Source organism: Rhinolophus sinicus, chromosome 4, assembly GCF_057876585.1.
Source record: "Rhinolophus sinicus isolate RSI-liver-muscle chromosome 4, RSI-T2T, whole genome shotgun sequence".
NCBI classification, from domain to species: Eukaryota; Metazoa; Chordata; class Mammalia; order Chiroptera; family Rhinolophidae; genus Rhinolophus; species Rhinolophus sinicus.
In genome coordinates, this window is record NC_142504.1 from 31,886,578 (window position 1) to 31,910,676 (window position 24,099).

The 24,099-nt window shown below is 40.8% G+C and overlaps 2 protein-coding genes across 9 annotated transcripts in view; one reads left to right on the forward strand and one right to left on the reverse strand.

Moving 5' to 3' along the window:
• Window positions 1–525: 525 nt before the first annotated feature.
• LOC109446391 (retrotransposon-derived protein PEG10) lies at window positions 526–12,925 on the reverse strand. The gene is made up of 2 exons (XM_019729719.3): window positions 12,680–12,925; window positions 526–6,910 (listed from the first exon to the last, which is right to left on the reverse strand). The coding sequence occupies exons 1-2, from the start codon at window positions 12,682–12,684 to the stop codon at window positions 5,722–5,724; spliced, it is 1,194 nt and encodes a 397-aa protein (XP_019585278.2). The 5' UTR covers window positions 12,685–12,925; the 3' UTR covers window positions 526–5,721.
• Window positions 12,926–13,098: 173 nt separating this feature from the next.
• The window catches only part of SGCE (sarcoglycan epsilon), a 64,011-nt gene continuing 53,010 nt past the window's right edge, over window positions 13,099–24,099 (forward strand). For 2 of the 8 annotated variants that reach the window (XM_019729721.3, XM_088797753.1), the window contains exon 1: window positions 13,142–13,291. In XM_019729721.3, coding sequence (XP_019585280.1) covers window positions 13,183–13,291 — 109 coding nt within the window. In that variant the 5' untranslated portion in view covers window positions 13,142–13,182. Of the gene's footprint in view, window positions 13,292–24,099 lie in introns of all 8 variants that reach the window. The other 6 variants (XM_019729726.2, XM_019729728.3, XM_019729730.3 and 3 more) reach the window with 6 other exon arrangements.

Consider the following 24,099-nt stretch of genomic DNA (forward strand, 5'->3'; position numbering starts at 1 on the left):
GCTTTTATAACTTTCAATTAATATATCTCAAGTATTCCAAATAAAATTGAATTAAAAATAAATGTTTATATATTATGTCAATAGAACCTCTATTGTGTGGCTTCATGTTAAAGAGTTGCAGCTTAAAATTTTTTATGTCAATAGTCACTATTAATTGTGTGGCTTTATTTTATAAGTTAACGTTTTGCATCTTAAAAAAAATCTTTTTTGTATCAATAGAGTCACTATTAATTGTGTGACCTTACATGTTGAAGTTTTGCAGCTGGTATAATTTGATTTCCTGGAGTATTCTGGATAAATAATACTGGGTTAATACGTTCTTTATTCCACCCCCACACTTCCAAACTTATCTTCCAACTCCACCCTCCCCACCCCCTACCCTCCCTACGCCCAACCCCCCTACTGCCCCACCCTCCTCACTTCTCCCCTCATCTTCCTACTCCCCCACCCCCAAACTCTCCCACCCCTCCACTCCCCCATCCTGTTCCCTTGATGCTGGCGGACGCTGAAATGATCAGGACACAGTTTGCACTTAACCACTAAATCTTTATTAATTGAATTATTATAACATCAATGCAGTATTAGTAAATTGAGAGAAACAGAGTAAAGAGAATACAGCAATAAAATGCGGAAGGGTAGGGATATGGGAGAGGGGTCAGGGTAGGGAGAAGAGGCAGGGGTAAAGAGGAGGGCTACTGATGGGGGCAAGTGTTCTTATTCATCATTTTCATATAACTTCCATGAATATGTATCATCCATCATTATCAATTTCATTCCAGCAACAATTTGTCAAAGGGTATCTATCCACCCAATAACTCTAAATAAAGGCTTTGCTCACAATCTTGACCCCTGGAGTTAATACCCAGGGCAAAAAGCCTGTATGAAATTATCTATCCAATCACTTATGAACTTTCTCCCACTAGGGTTTTATTCATGTCCAATTCTCCCAAAATATGTTGATCTCCCTGCAGTTCCCTCCAGAATTTATTGAAATCACAAGGGTAAAGGGTAGCAATCACAGAGTAAAGGATCATAAGTACACATGTTCACTTATAGAGATAGATCTAATACATAATCATGCTGTTTAATCCCACCCATTTAAGATTACTTAATAATCCCTCCCACCCTAAAATACTTATGATTATATATATCCCCTATTACTTAAACTGATTACATAAAGAAATAAAAACAATGCGATTTTCCACAGACCACTTTGACAGCATTCTACATTCTGAAACAACAAAGAACTTTCAGTCCCAAGATGTACGTTCTTCCTTCAGATGAAAATGTAGGTGGTTCCCACCAGGATCGTCACCTCTGCAGGTGGTCCATCATTTCTGCCTAGGTCATTCCAGCAGTGTTCTTTGTTGCCAATCTTGGAATTCTATCCGATGTTAGATGTCTGTGGCCGATGACAACTGGATCAATTCAGGAGTCTAAGAGGTACCTGCAACCTTAAATAGAAATCCTGACTGCACTATACAGATGTGCCCCTCTTATTCTGTGCACCTGCTAGTTCACTGTGCTACCTCACCTGATTTAATCCAACTAATTATCATTTTCCAGCATCTAATACAAGTACCTCACTGCTCAAACTAAATTGACCCCTCAGAAACGTATGTAAACTTCCATTTCCATAACCTAGCATGATGACCTTAGCTAGTTCTCTCTAGGTCTGCCTAGCAATGGGAGCTCCTAAATCTTTCTTGATGTTTTAACTAACACTGCAAATTTAGGCCAAAAGTCCATCAATTTTGCCAATTTGCTTCAAAGGGTTGACTATTGGCTTTGTTTAATAATTCTGATGTTGACTTATTTATCTTCTTTATGTTTTTTATTTTGCTCCCTTTCTAACTTCTTCAGATCGAGATGTAATTATTTTACTCTTTCCTTTCTTATTAAAGGCATTTTTGTTGGAAAATGCCAACAATATTGAATGTATCCAATTAACATAAATTTGTTCAACAGCAACAAAATAAATCAACTGAGTAAAAGGAAACTTAATAAAATTCTGATAGTATAGAACAATCAATTTGAGATTACTTATCCTTAACACTTACATTTATAGATAGTATATATAGCAAAAGAGCATAGTACACACTGCCAATAGATTTTCACAAGCTTTACTAAACAACCAAATGTGTGTCAGGTCTTCATCCGTGAGTTGTTAACCCATACCACTGTCTTCTTCCTGACCGCTGCTGTCGCTGGCCAACTTCTCCAGATTTTTCCTTGCAGTGATGGCAAATGTCCGTGTGCACACGCCAGGCTGCAGACAACGACCCATTCCTAGGTCCTCTGCAGTTTGAAGATCAATTGACAACTGTAAATTTGACACAACACAATTTGAATTTAAATGTATGGAGGATGGATTGGTATCTGAGGTAAACTGAAGTGACGCTTCAAAATAGTCCAGAAGCACAAATGCACCATTTTAAAAGTAATGAGAGACTCTAAGACACATGAGTGACTGACAAGCTTTTCTGATTCCATTGAAAAAGAAAGTTGTTTTGGATTAAATAGCCAATTAGGTATCTTCTTTGAATTTGCATCTTTTTGTGTGGTTTTTAAAGGCCTAATTAATAAAATTGAAATTATATGATGTTAAAATAGAAGATTGAAGATGAACAGGATGAACTATTATACAAAACTCCAGTTCTGAGGAGCCTCTGATTCACAGTGTTGTAAGAGAAGTTCACAGTAAGGAAACATTTTATACTACGTTACTTATCAATTTTAATTAGCTTAACTCTAACACAGTAAGAATTGGATAGATAGTATTTTTGTAATTCAATGGAAATAATTTTTGAGCAGTCACCACTTTAAAACACTGTTAAAAGACACTACTAATCTACAGCTAAAACATTTAAGTATTTAAACATGCAAGAATAAGGGTGGATGATAGTGACTACGTGAAAGATGATGTTGATGAAAAATGAGACGTCACCATTAGACTCCTCTTCCTGATAGGCAATTTGAAACATACATCATGTTTTTCTACTGCTTAAACTGTATTTTGGCAATTGGAGATTGTGTGCTGAAACACATGCTCCTTGAAGCCTGCCTCTTTCTTCTCTGCGCGTGGCAGCAAAATGGAGTCTCAGCAACCAGGCAGGAAGGATGACATAAATCCTGCAGCAGGGTTAATGGTGGTCGTAAAGAATCAAACAGAAAGAGAGAGGTTAGACAGACCGTTCAAGGAAGTAGCAAGGGACCAGGTTAAAGGAAGTCAGGCAGTCCCAGGTTAGCACAAAGCATCCAGGAAACACCAGATGATGTCACTGGATTAAAGACAATGCTTGTGTTGTCTGTTGCTTTGAGTCACTTGAGTTGCTTTCGGAGGCCTTTCATTCATTGGCAGCTGGATTTGAAGCTCACTAAACAAGTCCATATTCTCCAGATAGTGTTCAGTGCCCAAATTTCCCTTCTTCAAAGACGTCCCTCCCAGGCAAAGGAGTGTGGGTGTGGGTGCTAAAATCATTTCCCCTCTCTAAGCATCCTGATGCTACAGTTTAGTGAGGGGACTAATGATGAAATGCCCAGATACTTTATGGAGGCAAAGACGTGGACATATGTTCCCAAGACTTCCGGTGATACTCTTCCAGCCCATTAACAACACTCATGCATATTCTATCTAAAGTACTAAGACAAGTTGGTAACATTAACTCAGAGTCCCTTTTTAAGAGCTGGGTACAGGATTTCAGAGTCCTTCTGATTTGCTACTCATTAGCCCTCAGATATGATTGAGAGGTGGTCACATTTCACAATATCTAACACAACTAGAGCCACCAACAGTCTCTGGTTACCAGGTTTAACATTTTGTGGAAGCCATTGCTGGCACGACGATGGTAAGGTGTAGTGAAAAAGCCAGAGTTCTTGGGTACACATGATTTGCACCAGGATGTGAAGGCACACACAACACACAAGAGTCCGTCTGAGAGGGCACTTCCTTCTCAGGCCTGAGGTGTTTCTGTTGCAGGTATTTTGCCTGCCCCTGGGAGAACCGGTCGAGTTGCTGCTCCTTGAGAATTAACGGAACCATGAAAGAGGAGTATGAAGATGGTGAAGTTTCTAAGGGTGCAGCAAAAAGATCACGGAAGCCGTTTCACACTGCACCAATAATTGTGGCTTCCTTAATAAGGCGTCGGTCCTCCAATGATGTAAAGAGAGTACCGAAACTGCAAGAAAAGTCACGTCCTCTTCCTCCTTGTCTCGCCCTCCATAAAGAAAACAGCATTCCCTGTGTTTGCATCAGCTTCTCTGTAAATGTTAATCGAGGCTTCCAAGATTCGCTGGGAAGTCAACTTATTGTGAACTTTAGTCACCTTGGCAGTCAAGGTGGAAAACTGGTAATCTGTTTGTGAATATTCTGTTGCTCCCAGGAAACAGTGAAGAACTTTTGGTGCTTTTAGGATGTGTGCCAGTCCAGGGTGGCCCTGATCTTCTGTAGCCATTTCAGAGAGGACAGCCTCAGGTTGGCCTGAAGATGCAGTAAGCCCAATTTAGCACACAGTCACTGATTGAGAAGCTGGGCACGAATCAGCTGAGGGCAGAGATCCTGAAAGACGTGACTCATTTATAGGGTGCTGTAGGATGGCGGCGGTGGCGGTGGTGGCGGCGGCGGGGGCGGCTGCGGGGGTGGATACTGAGGGACTGGAGGCTGGCGGTACCAATGCGGATTCCAAGTGATCATCACAGGCACATACAGGGAGCGGCCATGTCCATCTCGTCCCACTGGGTACCAGGCGAATCCGACTGGGTAGGTCGGGTACGTGGCGTAAGTGGGGTACGTTTGGTATCCAGGTAACTGAGGTACATATTCCGTGTACGTCGCCAGGTGAGCTTGGTCATCTAAATTTGGAATAGAGAGTCGAGGGTACTGATTCTGGATGGTGAAATTGTTGGGAGCTCGGCAGTCGTAAGAAACTTGCAGTTTCCACCCCCTTTTCACTTGGAGAACTTGGGCTCCGTTAGGTGCAATTGTTGGAGTAATCAGCCCATCTTTCACATTTCTGGCCACGAAATCACGCAGAGCTGCCATTTCAGGTTCGGACAGTGAGTACACGTGTCCGCTGGGAATGCTGTGTGCTCCAGGAATCATCTCTATGGTAGGGTCAACCAGGCGGTGATCCGGGTAGACGTTTTCATCTACTGGAGTGTACACATTCTGGACATAGTAATATCTCACTGGTTGGTAAACTCTATATCCATCCATTGGGTAGTAAAAGGACGGTTGTGCTGGTGGTGGGAGAGTTGGTGGTATTGGAGAATACATCCGGCAGTGGTATCGGCAGTATTCAGAATCAAAGACGATCGATCGGGTGCTCCAGGTGATGTTGGGATCGTGTGTGCTCAGCCAGCGTACCCCTAGGACGACGGGGAAGAATGGAGACTGAGTCACATCGAACGACAGCACCTCACGGTGATCTCCCAAGTCGACTACCAGGTCGTGTGTTTCATGGACAACTGGGCCCGATGCTATGGGACGTCCATCAATTGCTTCTACAAGTATTGGCCAGTCCTTGACCCTTAGAGGAATTGCATTCTGGGCAACATATTCGTGATCAATGAAGTTGCCAGAAGCACCAGAATCGATCATGGCTCGGACGAACAGGGTGTGTCTGCCCGGGAGATGAATCTGGAGCATCACTTGCAAGTGAGGAGATGAAGCATCATCTGGTGGGGACCTTATTATTTCTGGCCCGGTCGCTGAAGGTCCCTCTACAGCGGGGCCGGGGAGTTTCCCGCCGGCGAAGCCTTCGAGGCCTTGGCAGGACAGTTGTCAGCGTAATGACCTCCATTCCCACAGTAGAGGCAGAGATTCAGCTTTCTGCGTCTTTCTTTCTCTTCCTGGGTCAGGCGCATGCGGGCACCTCCCACGGGCTCGGTGGGATCCACCTGGTGGTGGTTGGTGACGTGAGGCAACACCAGCGCACGGGGTGGGGAGCGTGGCTTGCGGGCTGCAGCCGCCCTGGCCAGCCTTCTCTCGATGTGGATGCACTGGCCAATCAGTGCAGACAGCGACTTGGCGACTTCTTGGCGTGAGAGCTCCGCCTGAATGTGGTCGCTCAGGCCCTCGTGGTACTGGTCAATCAGTGCAGGCTCGTTCCAATCCAGGTCCTGGGCAATCATCTGGAAAGCATTGGAATAGTCGATGACTGACCCCATGCCTTGGCGCAGACGTCTGATTTTGCGTTTAGCAGCCTCTCGCCTCTGCGGGTCTTCAAATACGTGCTTCATCTCAGTCATGAAGGCTGGGTAGTTGTGCATCAGGTAGTGGGCTCGCTCCAGTTTGGCAGAGGCCCAGCGGGCAGCGCGGCCGGTCATCATGCTTGTCACGAAGCAGACGCGGACGCGATCAACTGAGAAATCTCTGGTGCTCTTTTCCATGAAGAGCTGGCACTGGGCCATGAAAGGAACCAGCATGTCTGGGTTGCCATCAAACTTCTCGGGAAGGTCTTCTGGGCACTCTTCCTCTACAGGAGCAGGTGGGGCAGCCGCCGCTGCAGCACCACGGAGCTCGAGGTCATCCTCCTCATCCTGAGGGGTGGGCTCCACTTGCTCACGAAGGTTGGAGTTCTCCTCTGTGAGCTTCTGCACCTGGTTCTGCAGGTTGTTGTTCTCCTCGGACTGCCTCATGACCTTCTCTCTGAGGTTGTTGATCTCTTCAGAGAGATCGTCCCGGCGCCGTTCAGCCAGGTTGGGGATGTACTGGCCCCTCTGGCCGCTGTGAGAGGAGGAGGAAGATGGGGGAGGAGGAGGAGGAGGAGGAGGGCAGTCGGGCCCCAGGGTGAGAGTTGGGGTGGGAGGGGACCTCCCAAGTGTAGCTTCACTCCTGTGGGGATGGAGGCCTGGATCCTGGCCTCCTCTTCCGCCCTTTCTTCTTTTTGTTTTCAAAAGCCTTTTGTTTCTGTAAATGAGGATAATAGCATAAATTCAACATACGCATTCAAAGCAGCACAACACAAAGAAGATTTTAGCACTTAAAAGTATTTACTAAAGTTATTTAAATACATGAGATTTAAAGTATGTCTTCACTCTACTTGGTTACATTAATAGTTAAACAAACAAAAACCCTGCAAAGAGACAACAGATAATGAAAAGCACCCTACTTTTTGATGTCCAAATGACTTTTTCATCATCAAAAGTCCTCTGTTCATTATGAATCAACAATACATAACTGTATCAACAGCATGTTTAACTTTACTGACTATAATAGACTGCTGAGACACTCCAAAAAAGTAGTTTTGTATCCAGAGAGCAGAGCAAAAAACTTTTAAGGCAAAGATGGCTATGGAATAAATTACAAAAAATAAAGCCAAAATGATAACTGGTATTAGAGGAGTTAACTGAATAATATATAATGTTCCAGCCAATAGGGAACCAAAAAAAACGTGTGTGGGGGGGCAATTAAAATCACAACGCCTGTATTCATCAACCATAGGGAGAGGGGGCATTCTGGCCAACCCGTCACCATACAGAGGAGGTTAACTTGTATCAAAACAAACAACAACTGTCACAAAACCCACAGGATGGTCTAAATTACTTTTCTGACCATAATTTGATTTCTGAAAGAGAATTCCCTATGGGACAGAAATGGCACTGAGCAGCAACATGCGTATGTCAGTTTTCCTCCTTATTATGCAGGCAATCAACCACAGATATTAGTTGCTACCTCTTAGCAGCAGCTGGGCTATAAAACGGGACTTTGGAAGGAGCCCAGTAATAGGACACCTCAAACTTATAATAAGGATTTAATTAAATAATACACATACTAAACGTGCGATAACTGTTAGCTGGTATTAAAAAGTAACTAATAAGAAAACAGAAAGGTAACTTTCTGTGTAAAGAAGTTGTTGAGATTAAAACAGGGAGGGGCTGCAACTATGACAACCTGGGCTTGCATTTCCCACGTAAAGATATTATTTTTTTAAATACTGTGTTGGTCAAACAAATCCAGTGCCTCATTTGACTTGCAGGTGATCAGTTTGCAATTCCTGCTTTTTAAATAAGATTGTCAGTGCAATATGAAAGTTTGTAATTTAGAGTGAGATAGGGCTGAACTCCTAGGAGTGAGCGGTAGTGAGGGGTAGGGGGAGATGAGGAAGGAGATTAAATGTTCTAATTATGGGTATGGTGATAATAAATCACACATACAATAAACCATTACATAGTACCTATGTACTTTCTGAGTATAGGGTTAAATGTATTTGGAGGAATTTAATTATTTTAGCTTTTAATGATTTTTTTAAAATGAAAATCAAATTTTCCTTTCTGGAAAATATTAGGAAAGTATTCAAAAGTTTAGAAACATAATAATAAAGCAGGCCAACTACCTATTCGCTAAATTTTAATTGGGCAGTCCTGGCCAACTGTTCCTCTCTGACCCATAAAGGCAAAAATGGATACCAAATTAATTACAAAAAACAAAACCACAAAGATAAAGTGGTTTTACAGTAAGCAGAGTCCTTAAGGGACAGATTTACTGTGCATTTAACTTGCTATTTAATTATTTTAATAATTTAGGCTCCAAGAACAATGAATAATCGACATTCAAGGTAAAATATTCAAGTTTAGAAAAAATGAGAAGATGCAATTAACATATCAGTCTGACATTTAGTTTCATTTCCAACTCCTTTAACACAATTGTATTGGTGACACTTAGAATATAAGGTCACAGAATAATATAATTTTTATTAAATTTTTAATAAATTAAGAGTATTAATATCCCATAAAAATAATAAGCACAGGTCAGGTGACTCAGGTGCCACTTCTATCATCTAGACATTAATACTTTCAAAACTTAGAAGACTTCTGAAAAGGCATTTACTGCAGGGGCTGGCGCAGCCTGACCCAGATCAGGAAGGTTAATGACCTACGGGTCATTCAGTCACTGGGGTGGGCCCTATTGAGGCTCCAGGTCTGATGGCTTTAACATCTGCAACACAATAATAGGTCTGAAATAACAATACATTAGGAAATCAGCAAATAATCACTGAATTGTATACAGAAACAGAAACATCAATAAGCGTTTAAAATTCAAATGTATTTTTCTAGGGAAGAAGGTAGAAGTGAGAAGAGACTGGAGTTAAGACAATAAGAGGGGTTGCAACTATATAACTTAGGGATGCATGTGCCCTCCTCAAAGATATTCAAGTCTTTAAAACATTTTTGATCCAGTGCTGGTCAAGCAAACTCAGGGTCTTTATTTTGCCTGAAAGGTCACCAGTTTGAGATCCTTGACCTTTACTGATACTATCAGGCCTCAGGGGTTGTAATTTTGGGGTGGGACTCTAAATCCTAAAAGAGATAAATGCCCAGAACAGAGTACTTTGACCATTAAAAGTGATAGGGCAGTGGACAGGTAGGTTAACAATAAGTGTAAGTAAAGTTTTAAAACGCTTAAACAGCAACTGAAGTGCCAATTCACTAGGGAACAGGAGCATTGTGACTGGATTTGAATTACAGAACTATCGTTTCTTAAACGCCCTCTTAGTAGGAGCTGGATGGGGGGTGGGGAGACTTGTTCAAGAGGCCCCATTCCTAAAACCTGAAAGGAAACACAGCATAAAGCCAAGCCACTTGGGAGAGATGCCACCTTTACATATGAAAGAGTTCAGTGTTAGTCTATTTAGGAATTAAATACATATATTTAATTAATCTTTGGTTCTTCAGGATGACCTCTAAAATTCTCTAGTCCCCAAACATACCAAAGAGCAATAGTTAACCCAAACCCACTGCACATTAAACATCCCATTAGGAAATGACACTTCATTAAGCAACTCTTAATTGTTTTACATTTTTAAATGTCCAAATTTCTTTTTGAGTACTATGAGCACTATTTGTAAAATGCCAAGTTCATTAATATGCATATGTTGTTACCATTGCTTTGAAACTTTTTAAAATGCAAACACAAAATTTCCAAGAGGAGGGGTGTCAGGGTGGCAAGGTAGGTAAAAGGTGTCTGGGGATTTACTTAAAACTGTAATTATGATAAACACATGTTATCCATAGAGTGTATACTTGGTGGGGGGTGGAGTGGGGTATGACAGATTTTTGAGACCCAAATCCCCCCTAACAAAGTCCTGGCTCATGATGTATAATATACGGAAGCAGTTTTTTAAATTTCTTCATTTAGTTAGAAACATAAACATGGTACACCTGACTGGTAGTACACATTTATTTTATATACATGTTTAATAATGCCAGTTAAAACCCTCAATCTCTATTTTGTAACGTAACCACTTTATGTCACATTACGTAAATTTTAAATATGACAATAATGTATCATTAAAAGTAATCCACTTGCCCCAAATTTTAGTTTTTGCTTTTTATTTTTAAAAAAGCTAATTATTTTGAAAATTTTAAGTTAATTTAGTTACTTTATATTTTAATTACAGCTTACATTATTAGAGTTCAAAAACATATGTTTTTTTTTTGTTTTTGTTTTTTCTTAATATTCTGTTAAAAGTGAGAGATAAGGCGAACAATGCTCTGGACAATCCAGGACAGCAAAGCACCATAGGAAAGAGCCAGGAGCAAGAAACCAGAAAAAACCTGCAGACACCAAAGAAAGCACGGAATAAACCAATTTATTCTGGGCATATAACTCATTTAATGAACGCTACCACGTGCCAGGCACAATTTATAAATATGTAGGCAAGGCTAATCCCCTACAGTTGCAAGAAAAAAATTCAGCTTCCTAGGCACACAGATAAACACCTCATCCTCTCAAAGGCCAAGCCAAGCAACACCAATAAGCCTCTTAAAACTTCTGTAAAACAGTTCAAGTTGTTCCTTATTTTGTATCCACCAACAAAGCATCCGATTCTAGTAGGTCCCTCCACAACGGTCCAGTAGTGTCTCACAGAAAACCACAAAAAAACCTTAAATGTGAAAGTATTTAAAACATTTTATATATCATCTGTAGTAAAAACTTTTAGCTAGATTGCCTTTAGAGGTGCCAACCATTTGAACTTAGACGCACCCTTCTTTATAAGCCACTATCAGTTTAAGTGGTGGGATGTTACTTAACTTAAGCAGAACACTTATAACTTCCATGTATAATTACTATTGTTATTGTTCTTTATTATTCTTGTATTTATTAGACACTAGTGGATAAAAAGCAAAACCGGCACAGCAGAGAAACCGCAGGAGGGCGGGGCTGTGCAGCCAGACTCAGGCAGTGAAGGCGCGCAGGCGCAAAGGTAAGCCTGATGGGGGGGCGAGGGCCTCACATTGCGCAGGCGCAGGCGGGCTCTGGAGAGGCGGGGCCTTACACCAATCAAGAGGCGGGCTCAGGGAGGGGCCAAGCTTTGGAGAGGCGGGGTCTAAGGAGCCACCTCAGGAGGAGGGCTCAGGGAGAGAGGCGGGGTCTGGAGGAGCCGCCTCCGAGGAGGTGGAGTCTGGGGAGGCCGGGTCTAGAAGGCGCGCTCTGGGAAGGCGCGCTGCAGAGGAGGCGCGCTCTAAGTAGGCGCTGGGAGGCGCTAAGCCGGCTCCAAGCTGATACTGCAGAGAAGGCGCGCTAGAATGGGCGGGGCAGGTCTGAGACGGGCTGCAAGCCTATCCCAGGGTACACCCCCAAACCCCTCCCACCAGACTCGACAGCCAGATTCATATTTCATGCAACGAGAGCAACCCCCCACCCCCATCCAATTCCCCTTCCAATACTAAGTAAACCAACAGTTTCCACAAACTGTTGCTGGGCGCCAATTCGCGCCACCACTACAACCACTTCAATCAAGCGCAACTAGGCAAGGCAGCCCGCTCTGCCACCACCAAAAGATTCCCTTTTACACTCAAGTCAGGGCCCCTCCACTCCACTGCTATAGCAGGAATGGTATGGGCAGAATGTTAAATAGTAATTTTTGCCCAGGGCTCCATTTTGTCTAATAAAATGCAGAGAACCGTCCTGCAGAAACAGTGGGAGCCATTCCAAAAGGTGTGTTAGAGACAAAGGGTGGGGTCCTCCTGTAAGAAGACAAAAGTAATCTTACTCTGTAGCTCATATCCTTCTACAGCTGGTTTCTTTGTAGTACGAAACAGTGCAGCTTGGATACCTCTGCAGATGTTATTACTTTGTAGCGCATTTGCGAGTATAAATTGTTCTGCAGCTCATGTACCTCTGCAGTTCCTGTGCCTTGTAGCGCAATGAAGCGCTGTTGTAGTGCTAATCATATCATTTTTGTAGCGCTATTCTTCTGCACCTCAGATTTTATAGCGCATTTAAAGCGCAAATCAGTCTGCAGCTCATATATCGCTGCAGTTCATACTGGCTTGTAGCGCACTGAAGCACCCATCAGTCTGTAGCGCAACTGAAGCTCTTATCAGACTGTAGCGCATTTGAAGCGCTTATCAATTTGTAGCGCATGAAGCGCCAATTAGTTTGTAGCGCGTATCACTTCGCAGCGCATTTGAAGAACAAATTGCAAATTGGTCTGTAGCTCATGCCCGTCTGCAGCTCATGTCTGTCCGCAGCTCATGTCTGTCTACAGCCCATATCTGGACTTAGGTCCTGGAAATCAAAGCCCTGAAGGCTTGATTTCTCCACTGTGTTGGGGAACAGCCAGTGAAGGCATGCCAAGGTTTGCGTGGAGACATTCAGGGGCGTTACTCCATCTCCCGCAGCTCCCGATAAGAACGGGGAATGAATGTGATCTTAAAAAAAAAAAATCCTCACCGCATACTCACCACGCGAGGACTCCTCTGCGAAGACAGGAAGGACGAGGTCCCACACCTGTGCCAGGCGTGGGCTCCACTGGGTGCTCCGCAGCCTGGAGTGGCTCCGGCTGCGAGCCCGCTCAGCGGACCAGTCTCGAGGATTGGTGGACCCTCTCAGCGGTTCTCCTAGGTCGTAGTCAGGTTTCTTCGACACACACCAACCGAAGTTGAAGCGCGTGTACCCGGAGCTCCGACTGGGAGCCTTATATAGGCTGAACAGAGGAGGGGGGCGCCAAATCCCAGCGTGCTCCGCGGGTTAGGGGGGCGGAGGTGGGGGAGCGGGGGCGGGAGGGATGGGGGATGGGGTGGGGGCGATGGCCACGCTACACTGGCCCGCCGCTAGAGGGAGTACGGGATTAAGGAGGGGGTGCATGATGCTGATGCTCAACTGGCCAAGCTGGGAAGAAAGAAGAAAGGGAGGGGAGGGGAGAATCGAGGACGGCCGGCCTAGCCAGGCCAAGAATGCAATTGCCCCGGTGGTGCGAGCTGGGCGACCCTTGTGCTTGGACAAGACAGGGTCGGGGGCCACGCAGGATGAGCCCCGCGACCACTGGCACCTTCTTGCTGACAGGTTAGTGGCCCGCGCGCGACGGGAGGTCCCAGGGCCAACAGGCCGACGCCTCCCCATCCCCCGCCCAGATTTTAGGTACCCGGGTGCATTTTCTGGGTGTCATCCCTTCTTGGTGCCCTGGTCCCTACCGCACCCCTCATCCAGGACGCCCTACACCCCACTTCCGGGCCCTGTGTGTAGATTCCCAGGCTTGACCCTTGGCCTTTTCTTTTTCTCCGCGCCCCCGCGGCCCCTCCCTGGCCAGAGAGCGCAGAAATTCCATCTCCAATATCCATTCCCAACCCTCAACCCCATCTTAGACCTGGTGGTGGGCCTCTCCCTATCCCAGCAGCTAAGAGCTGGGGGTCGTTGCCTATTTTTTCTGGGGGGAGGGGGGTGTCCATTACCTTGCGAATGGGTTCTGCGGCCTCGGCCGGGAGGCAAGCCATAGGAAATGGGTATCAAGCTGCGCCCCCTCTACACAAACTCTCTTTTTTTTTTCTTCTTTTTCTTGAATTCGATCGGGAGAGAACACAAAAATGCATTTGAAACATCTAATTCCCCTCTCTTACTAAGCGCATTTTTCGGCGGCGGAAATCTCGTTTTTCTCAGGTTTTCAGGATCAGGGGTGCAGAATCATGAAATGCTGGAGCTAAACAGGAGCGCAGGTAGGGTTAACCCGGGCTGAAGGCCAGAGACATTACAAACAGCACCATTTGCCCCACCAAGTGCTCAATTTAGAGAAAGCAAAAAACAATTAAAAACAGCTGTGGATGCCTCCAAAGAGCTTGGCGGGCTTCGAAGGCTCGCAGCCACGGCCTTTCGGTGATGATTAAGAGAGATTTTCGCAGATACCTAGCTCTCCCTGCAACATTGTATTTTTGTACATCTTGCAGAGTGAATGAATACGTTTAGTCACGGCAATCGCACATTTAATCTTTTCAAGCGTGTTGCCGAGATTCGGCCTCAAATATTTGTGTGTATTTCTACGTGTAAACGTATATTTAACATTAGAGAAAATTGCAGTGAGTTACAAGACTCATTTAGAACACTGATAAGGAAGGATGCATTAAAAAAAAAAAAAAAAAAAAAGCCTTAACGTGGATTTCCATTTAAGTGCCTCAAAGTGTTAGGCGCTGAGAAAACGGACAATCAGTTGGTAATCTGAATACAAGAAGTTTAAGTTAAAATGGAAAACCAAATTATCTGCAACTGATTGAGGTTCCTGAAGCATGGATGAGACACATTTCGTATTTGAAGGCTAAAACTGAACATATTTTAGTAGCATTGATACAGATTATTTTATGTGTAGAAGATAAATAAGAATTTGACCCATTATAAATGATAGGGTGGCAGGGATCGCACTTAAAGCGAAACTTTCTAGGAATAAACAAAACTAGCACATTTACTGAGATTTTACTTTTTATGAGAAATAAAATGTTGACTATTAGATATATGAATGAATGAAAGATATTTTACCAGGAGGTTGGGGGAACACAATTATAATTTTTAGAAGTGCCTTTTAATCTTTAGTCTGCACCCTTTTCTGCAAAACAGAATAATTCCAGGATTTCTTATGTTTGCCAGAGTACTGTTGTGGTGACTTTGGTACTTAGCTTTTTTTTTCTTTTTAATCTAGAAAGTTACTTCACCTAGTTGTTGGCTGATAGATATTCTTTTCTAAAAAGTGAGATGAAAAACCAGTATAGATGGTAGGGAAAATTCAAGTTTAAAAATTTATCCCAAGACTTGTAAAGTTTGAACAAGTTTGAACCAATTTGATTTTTTATTTCAAAATGTTAACCAGAACTTTTTCGATAAAATAAAGCTTTAGTATTATTTTTATCATAATAAAAGTAATTTCTGTTGTACAAAATTCAGGGGGAAAAAAACCCTCCAAAAAATGGGGAAAAAATCAAGAAGAAAATCAAGATCACCTGTAACCTCTTCATTCTAAGATAACCCCAGTAAACATTATGGAGTTTACTTTTTCATACTGTCTCTATGCATATATATGTACCTAACTAATAAATATTTTTCATAGAGTTCCATATGTATAATTTCTAAAAATTAAAAATGGGATCAAATTAATTTTTCTCCATTATTTTCTTTCCAAGGAGACTTAACTGTCAAATAACACTACATTTTCAGAGACTTTTTAAACAAAAAATAATAGTACTTTTTCTAATTAAAATTTTAAATGTACATAGATACTTAAAACCAGAGAACTGAGAATTTTTTCTGATCTCACTATTCTAACATATACATACTTATAATTTTGGTGTATTTCCTTGTGTTTTCTTTGCTGTACATATGAAATAATTTTTGCTTTGCCTTAGAAATATAATTTTCTATGAAAAAAATCAGTAGATAAGTAGTTTTGATAAAACTTTCTTATCTAAAACAAAGCAATATTAAAAACAAAATACAAGGTTAATAGGCAATACTTTAGATAACATTTTTGTGTTATCTAAAGGAAAGCAACAAAACATTAAAAACCACCTCCCCAAAAATTAATAAAGAATTTTAAACACTTTTTTGACATTTAGTATCATAAGTGAATTTTGGATTTTCTCAGATATTTGTTCCCAATGTTGACTATTTATTATCCATTTTGCACAAGATTACATGTAAAACAGAAAGAATTGCTAATGTGCATTATCTATTTTATAAAATAATAACTGGGCATTGTATTTGGACATTTTAATGAGAAATAAATGAGAATCCATAATAATGAGAATTTGCTCTGGATCTATGAAGCTGTGGATTTACCACCTGTATTTAACTTCTAATGTAGTGGGAAAATTGTATTTCAAAACGAAGTGGGATTTTCACTTGTCAAATAATAACTAGACTTTCTATTTGGACGTTTTTACCTATTTTTTTGACAATTTGCCATTTATCTATGAAGCTGTTGATTTACTTCATGTATTTAGCTTAATTTCTACAATGTTGGGAAAATCGTATTTCAAAACAAAGTGGAATTTTTATTTGTTAAATAGTAACTGGACTTTCTAGTTGGACATTTTATCTATTTTAAATGACAATTTGCTATGGATGTATGTATGAACCTGCTGATTTACCACATACATTTGGCTTAACTTTCAGTATGGTGGGGAAAATTTATTTCTCAGCAAAGTAAAATTTTCAGTGGTCAAATATTAACTGGATTTAGTGTTTGATCACTTTATCCATTTATTATAAGAGTTTACCGTAAATCTAAAAGCTGTTGATTTACCTCATATATTTAGCTTAACTTCTAGTATAGTGGACAAATTGCATTTCTAAGCAAAGTGAAATTTTCACTTGTCTCTGATGAAAAAAAAAACTGGGAAAGACAACCTCAAAGAGGTAAAGATAACATGCATCCAGTTTCTATCACTGGTTTTCCACTGATGGAAACCATGCTCTAACCAAAGTGCTGAAGCAGTACAGAAACCTTGATACGTTAAAAAATTCTCAATCACATATTCAAATTGTTTGGGATTCTAATAAGTGCAGTATTTATAGATCATAGTTTCTCTAAAATAACTAGCCACTTTGCTTTGTTTTTTTTTCTTTTTTTGCTAACTGATCACCCTTGTTTTATCTGACCCCTTTTCTCAAAACATACCCTTACCTCAGTTCCAAACACCAAAGTGTAAATTCTGTGGCAATTCTACTCTTAATGTAAAAAAGAACTAAAGGTGAATAGATGATACAGATTTATGTGTCCATTAGGTTCTTCACTGGAGCTCTGTTTCAGTCTGGAGCTTCACAAAGATGTTAACATGATGATTTTGTTTTTCTTTCTATCCTCTCCAACCTCTCTAGCAGAGACAGACATGACAGACAGACAGACAGACGTGCACACGTGCAAAACATCAAGCTTTTATCTAAACTTAAGGATTCAGTTCTCTAGTCTGCTATCTCCCTGATTTCCAGAAATATTAAGCCAAAAGCAGCAATGCAAAATTGCGAAAAAGAAACTTGTGTTTCTAAGGATCAACAAGTCTTTTCAAATGACTATTTTTGTAATTGAGGTTTTCAGGTTGGTAGGATCAGAGAGAGTCTCAATGCTTTTAAAGCTGTTTTCACATGAACTGCCTCCAAGCAAAATTCTCTTAAGCAAAATTCCCTGTGTCTTCCGTTTTTAAAACAATGTTAACTATAGCAAAGACAGTACCGAATAAAAAGCTATCTCTGCAGTCTGACAGTAGAACAAATCTTTCCATCGGTGCTTCTTCTTCCCTTCTAGTCTTTGTTCTGTGTGCATATATAGTTTTACATGGCTATACTTTTAATATGTGTATATTGTTTACACTTTGTTTTGAAATATCAGTGAATCTTTTTGCCAGCGAAGCATTTGCCAAGGCTTTAGGATGGTTTGTGTGTGACATGGTGTATAGACTAGTAGGATTGCTTTTTGAGCAGGAGGCCAGCTGAACCTGCACCTGCCAGGTGTGTGGGTTACTGAGTTTGAGTCCCGGAGTAGACCCTGGTGATGGATCACAAGGCTTTGCCTTGGTTCTGCTCTTCTTAAAATCTTTATGAGTGACTTTGATGAAGATACAGGATGTTTGCTGTGAAACCCATGGATGACTTGAAAAGGGTAACTGTTACAAATTGATAACAGAATGTAGGGTTAACATGGTTTAAAATAGGCTGAAATGCTATGCAAAAAGATATTTTATTGTAGTAAATGCATCATAATTCATTGATGTGTAAGGAAGGTTACTTTATATGGTGGCAATTTTTGAGGCAAAAGGTTAATGTGAACTAGTGGCATGATGTGGCTGCAAAAAAAAAAAATCAAATTTAGATTCTAGTAACAGTATAGTGTCCATATGTCACAGAAATTAATAGTACCCTGCTCTAATTAACCACATCTGTAGTATTGTGTCCATTTCTGGCTGTCACATTTAAAGAGAGATGTTGACAAATTAGACAACTTTCAGAACAGTCCGTGGGGATGGTGAGGGGTCTGGCAGTCCTGTCATAGGAGGTATCCTCAGAGGATCTGGAAATGTTTAGCTTGAAGACTATGAAAGTAGACATAAACTCTCTTCGTGTTTGCTTCAGAGAGCAGAACTAGCATCAGTGGGTGAAAGGCAGAGATGGATTTCAACTCTAATAGTGCAGCTCAGCAAGGGAATCAATCAACTTAACACCTTTACCTGGTCTATTCTTTTAAAATATCAGAAATATTCACCTTTCTTGCAATGAATATTTAATTTGAAGGCCATGGTAACATTTTAGTGTAGGACAGCAAAGATGCTTGTGATAGAAACATTTTATTTTTTCGATAAACTGTCTGAAAAGAATAGTCCTGTGTGTTGCAAGTTGATCTCTTAAAATTTGAAAATAGCTGCAACAGGGCCATTTAACACATTCCTTCTTCTCCTCTCATTCCATTTCAAACATGAAAATTTGAGAAGAGAATTAATTTTTTTTTTTCCTGCAAGGTGTCCTGGTCTTTACTTCCTTCCTAGAATCATTCCTTTCCTAGTGTTTCTGGCTCGCTGAGAGCAGGCTTCTCCGGCAGAGTGGCTGTGGATGCTGGGGCCACTCAGGGTTAAGGGGAGCAGGTCTCTGCTGGCCCCTGGTCTAGGGCAGCTCAGCCCTCAGCTGGTGGAGCCTTTTACCCAGGGGGAAATGTGGGGCAGTTCTCCATTCTGCAGTTTACCCCTCTTATATGTCTTTGCAATACTTACTATGTACGGTTTTTTTTGTTTGTTTGTTTTTGTTTTTTGGTGGTTTTTTTTTTTTTTTTTTTTTGCTTTTCAGTAGAAAATGAAACCTTTCAATCAAAAGTAGTTTCTAACACTGTGCTCTTTTAACTTTTCTCCATTTGAGGTTAACCTGGTTTCTGACTGCCTCAAGAATACATTCTTAGTATCTCAAACCTGTCTTGGGGCAGATTTTTCTTTCCTGGCCATTTGCCTGTTGGTTGTTTATTTTGATTACCGTATCTAACTTTGAAAATGTGATGGCTCAAAGTTAATTTGTAGGGTATGCACACAGGACCCCACTTATGAGGAGTGATAACCTATAACACTTCTAACTCCACATAATTTTCATGCCCTGGAGCCTGGAAAACTAAGGGGGCCTCCAATGAGAGATGTGAAGAAAGAACTTTCTTCAGTCATCTCTTTTAATCAACTTTTTCCTGCTTCTTTCACCCCTGCCTCTTCCCTCCACACCCAGAACTTTCATCTTCTCAAATTGGTAGGTCAGAAATACGGTCACTGTAACTCTGTGCGAAGTATTTTTAATGTTGAACACGTTTCTCTATCTTTTAAACAAGTGTTATGCACTTTTGTGGTACTGTGATAATGCAAAAGGCAACTTCTGATGGCTCGCTTCCCAGTTGTTGAAGATGCCACAGGCGGTCCTGGGCTGAGTTCCTATTTCTGAGAGAAACGCTCAAGATGAGCTTCTGGCTCACTGCTGGCTCACCTGAGCGGCAGGCGGCTCGCTACTTGCAATTCCTTGAATGCAGTGCTTGCTTGGGAAGTATATAATCCCCAATGATTCTTACACTTCAAGAACTTATTTCAGGAAATAAATAAGAAACCTCAAAACATGAGTTGCTGGTGTGATTCCTAATGTTATAATCTTGAAAACAATAATATGTTAGTAGAGCTAATGTGCTATTTTCTTCCTATGTCACTTTGGTAGAATTTTTATCTTTTGTGTCTTCCTCTAAGAATTTTTGTGCAATATTGATGCAGTAGCAGTTTAAATGTTTATTAAGAACCACTCATCTTTTGCACATCTGACTTTCTACTTAATTGCCTTGGTGATCAGACGTTTAGACTAGATCTTCGGCATTCCTTTCCAACGAATTGCCATAGCATCTGTTGTGACATGGAAGGCAGACTTTTTTTTTCCCCTGACAAATGAAGCCGCTTGTTTCAAAAATGTTTAGGAGTTAGGCAGCTCTGGTGTAAATTCCTTCCCATTCTTTAGCTTTTCACTCATTCATCTGGTCACCACTTTGATTATTATGGAGATTTGGGGTTCACCTCGAGTTTGAAAGAAGAGATCACAGTTAATTTTCCTAGTGTAGTTAAAGTGAGCTATTTTAGTGCCCGATTTCTTCAGCAATAGTCATGGAAGTAAAGTTGATCTTTTACCTTGGAATGCAGAAGGAAAGAAAAATACAGCCCAAGGTTGTTGTTTTTTCTCCTTAGGAAATTAGTGTTTCTCGCTGTGCAGTAAAATGACATTGGCTTTTCTCCCCTATGAAATAGTTCATCAGTGTAGCACCTTTAACATCTTTCATTTTCTGTAGTTACAGAGTTGATTCTAATCAAAGAACGGGACTGCAGAAGTGGGAACAGAACAGGTTGCTACATGTGCTTATCAAAATTTGAAATGTATGTTATTTTTTGTCTAGACGTTTTACTTCTGGGAGTTTAGCATACAGATACACTCCTGAAAGTGCTCAAAGATAAAGGTATAAGGATGTTTATGGTAGAATTGATAGTAATTATGAAAAACTAGAAAAAAAATAGGAGTCATCTTTACTAACTAATAATTCTTTCTTTTTTTTTTTATGTCAACTGGTTTTGAGACTCCGTGTGAGTTGCCAGGGAATACACGGTCCCAGGCATTACGGAACTTTTACACTATTGGGGTTGACAAAGATTAATCAAATAATCACATATATAAATGTGCCTTTAGAACTATGATAAATCCTGCAAACACTACTAGAATTTCTAAGTAGAGGATTTGGCCATGCAGAGGGATTAGGAGGGCTTCTTTGAGGAAGTACTCAGAGCTGAAGAATGAGTAAATGTTAGTGAGGTGAATAGGAAAGATATATTTGAGGCAAAAGGAAGAGCTCTGTAGAGGCCCCTGGGCAGGTTGACATGGCAAATAGAAGGTGCTGGAACAAGTCCAGTGAGGTTGGAGCTGAGAGAAGGGGGAGCACAATATGAAAGGAGGCTTGATAGGCTGCAAGGGAGCACATTTTGCAGGACCTGTTAGACCACGTTAAAGAATATAATCTTTTCCCTAAAACCTATGGGAAGTCTTGTGAGGGGTTTAAGCAGGACATGATCAGATTCACATTTCAAAAAGAGCACTTCGGCTGCTTTGTGAAGAAAGGTTTGGACGGGTCAGAATAGGTTGCAGCAGACCTGCTCCAAGGCTATAGTAATCGGAATCCAGGATAGACATGATGGTCTCCTGGGGAGATGAAGATAGGAGGGACATTTTGAGGGGTAAACAGCAACAGGAGTGGGTTGTGGATTGAGTTTGGAGTGGAGATTGGTAGGAGGCGATCTCAAGGACGATTTCTAGATTTCTTTCACAATCATGAGGATGAATGGTGGTGCCATTCATGGGACAAGGAATGCCAGAGGAGGACTAGACTAAGGAAAAGATCAGGAGTCGTAGTTTGGACAGACGGAATTAAAGGTGATGGTAAAAAAAAAATTATGGTTGAGCCACACAACATAAAGCTATGCAACCTTAAAATGTGGTATCATGCAACCATGTTCGAGAGAGATGTTGAATGAAAAAATTGATCACTTTATGTAAAAAAGAGTATGGTGTGTGTGTTTATTTTTATATGTACACAAACATGTTTGCACGTGCATAGATCATGGAAAGATGCAAAGACTATTAAGAGGGAATACTCTAGGCAGTGGCATTGGTGGGATGGCAATAGATACCTGAGAGGGAACTTTTATATTTTACACCCTCCTGGTTATATTATTTGAATGAATTAGAATGAGAATGTATAGCTTCTTTAAAAAAGAAAATTAATGACAGTTTCAAGTAAACTGCAAATATGAGAGTATTTCTTTTTCAAACTTTTCTTAATTGGAAAATCTTGTAAACATTGTGTTTTTATTTGGGGCAGAATTTTTTCCTACAGTTTTTACTTCCCTAACCCACCTACATTTTGCCTTTTAATCCTTTTCCACTAAATTGCACCAGCACACTAGGTTTCACTATTACACTAGATTTCACGTAGTCTACATACTAGTTTGTATTCTGCCTTTTACTAATTTTATTAATTTCAAAACAGTCCAACATTTTGCCGATGAGGACATAATTGTAATGGTGTATATAATGACATCATGTATTATGTGTCCCTTTAGTTAAGGGTCCCACTGGTGCTTCTTATTTATCTAATATTTCTGAGATAAAACCCAGTAGTTCTGTATATGCCTTGGTTGGGCTGTTTGAGCAAAGGAGTAAAACTACCCAGAGAAGTGGATAACCCTCCCTTCTCCACTAACTATTCTATCAAATCAAAACTTCTTCTTGTATTGACATTAATTGTCCCCCAAGTTTGATATGTGTAATGCAAAGTTGAATCTTAAGCCCATGCACTTTTGCTTTTGTTGCATTGTTTCCACAGAATAAATGCCTGAGTTTATGAGAGTCAGAAGGTACAAATATGAGTCTAACTTGCTTCTTATTACATCTGGCTTTCCTCCAAAGGGTTAAACTGCAGCTCTCAAGCAGTGTGTCTTGGACAGTGCTGAATGAAGACTTGCTAAAAATGCCATCTTCTTAGCCCTCAGAGAGGCCATCCATGTACAGTGTGGGATGGTTGGAGACCCTGTTGCCTTTACTCTGAGCTTCCTCCAGCGTTTACTCCACGCTGCCATAGAGATATTACCATTTTTCAAGTGCCTCATGTCTGGGAGGAAAACAAGAGAGTACTATATTCTATAATGCCAACTATAGTAACAGTGAGTTTTTTTCATTTGAGCATCTATGTTTTTAAATCACATTTAAAGAAAGCTAAAATCTTCTTCTTATTAGCTGAAGATGAAATGTAACAATAGCTCACATTTTTTTGAGAACTTCATTGTATGATAAGCACTTTTCTAAGTGTTTCAAATGCATCATCTCATTTAATACAATGTCTCGATGGAGTGGGCACTGTTCTGTCCCTGCCAGATGAGGAAACTGAGATATTCAGAAACATTGAATAACTTGCCCAATGGACACAAATTGAGATTTGAACCTAGACACTCTGTTTCTAGAGACCGGTATTAAACACTACCTTTCTGTCCTCCAATTTTATTTTCCTCTAAAGTCTAATGTCTTATCTGGCTTGTGCTAAAATTATAAAATTCTAATAATTGTTAATTGTATTAAATAATTACTTAATGTGTTATGTCCTGCCATGCTCTTCTGTTTTACCAAAGTTTGGAGGCTGCTTCTTCTGGCACTCTTGGTTTAAAGTCTTGCTGTTACACACCTCTTAGGAATATCTTTTCCTGACTCCCTTCCAAAGATGGGGTGAACAATCCTCCTCAGCAAAGCCTGTTTTCTCCATAGGTTCCAACGAACTTTTTGGCTTTCTTTCAATGAATTTGTGTGTATGTGTGTGTGTGTGTGTGTGTGTGTGTGTGTGTGTGTGTGTGTACATAGTGCATGGGATTAATTTCCATGGGAATTGCATCAGTAAGTCAGGGGAAACTTATTTTTCTAGAAAGAAAATGACCTACTAGTAATAATAATAGCTCAAACTACATTAAAACATATAGTTTACAAATTACTTTTCCATTTAATCATTTGGGGTTTGTATCAACAAGTAGGTGACATGGACTTTGGAGTCAGCCAAGAGATAGGTTCAAAATCCAAACTCTGACACTTATCAAACATATCACCTGAGGTAAGCTACCTAATTTCCTAAGACTTCTTATCTTCATTGTAAAACAGAACTAATAATACCCACTTCACACAGCTGATAACATAGGGATTAAATTAGTTAATCTATATAGAACCCTTAATGCCTTGCCTCACACTTAGCACTCCAAACACGGTAGCTAATGATAATGTCAACTGCCATTTTTGGTGAGAGAAAAATGTAAAAA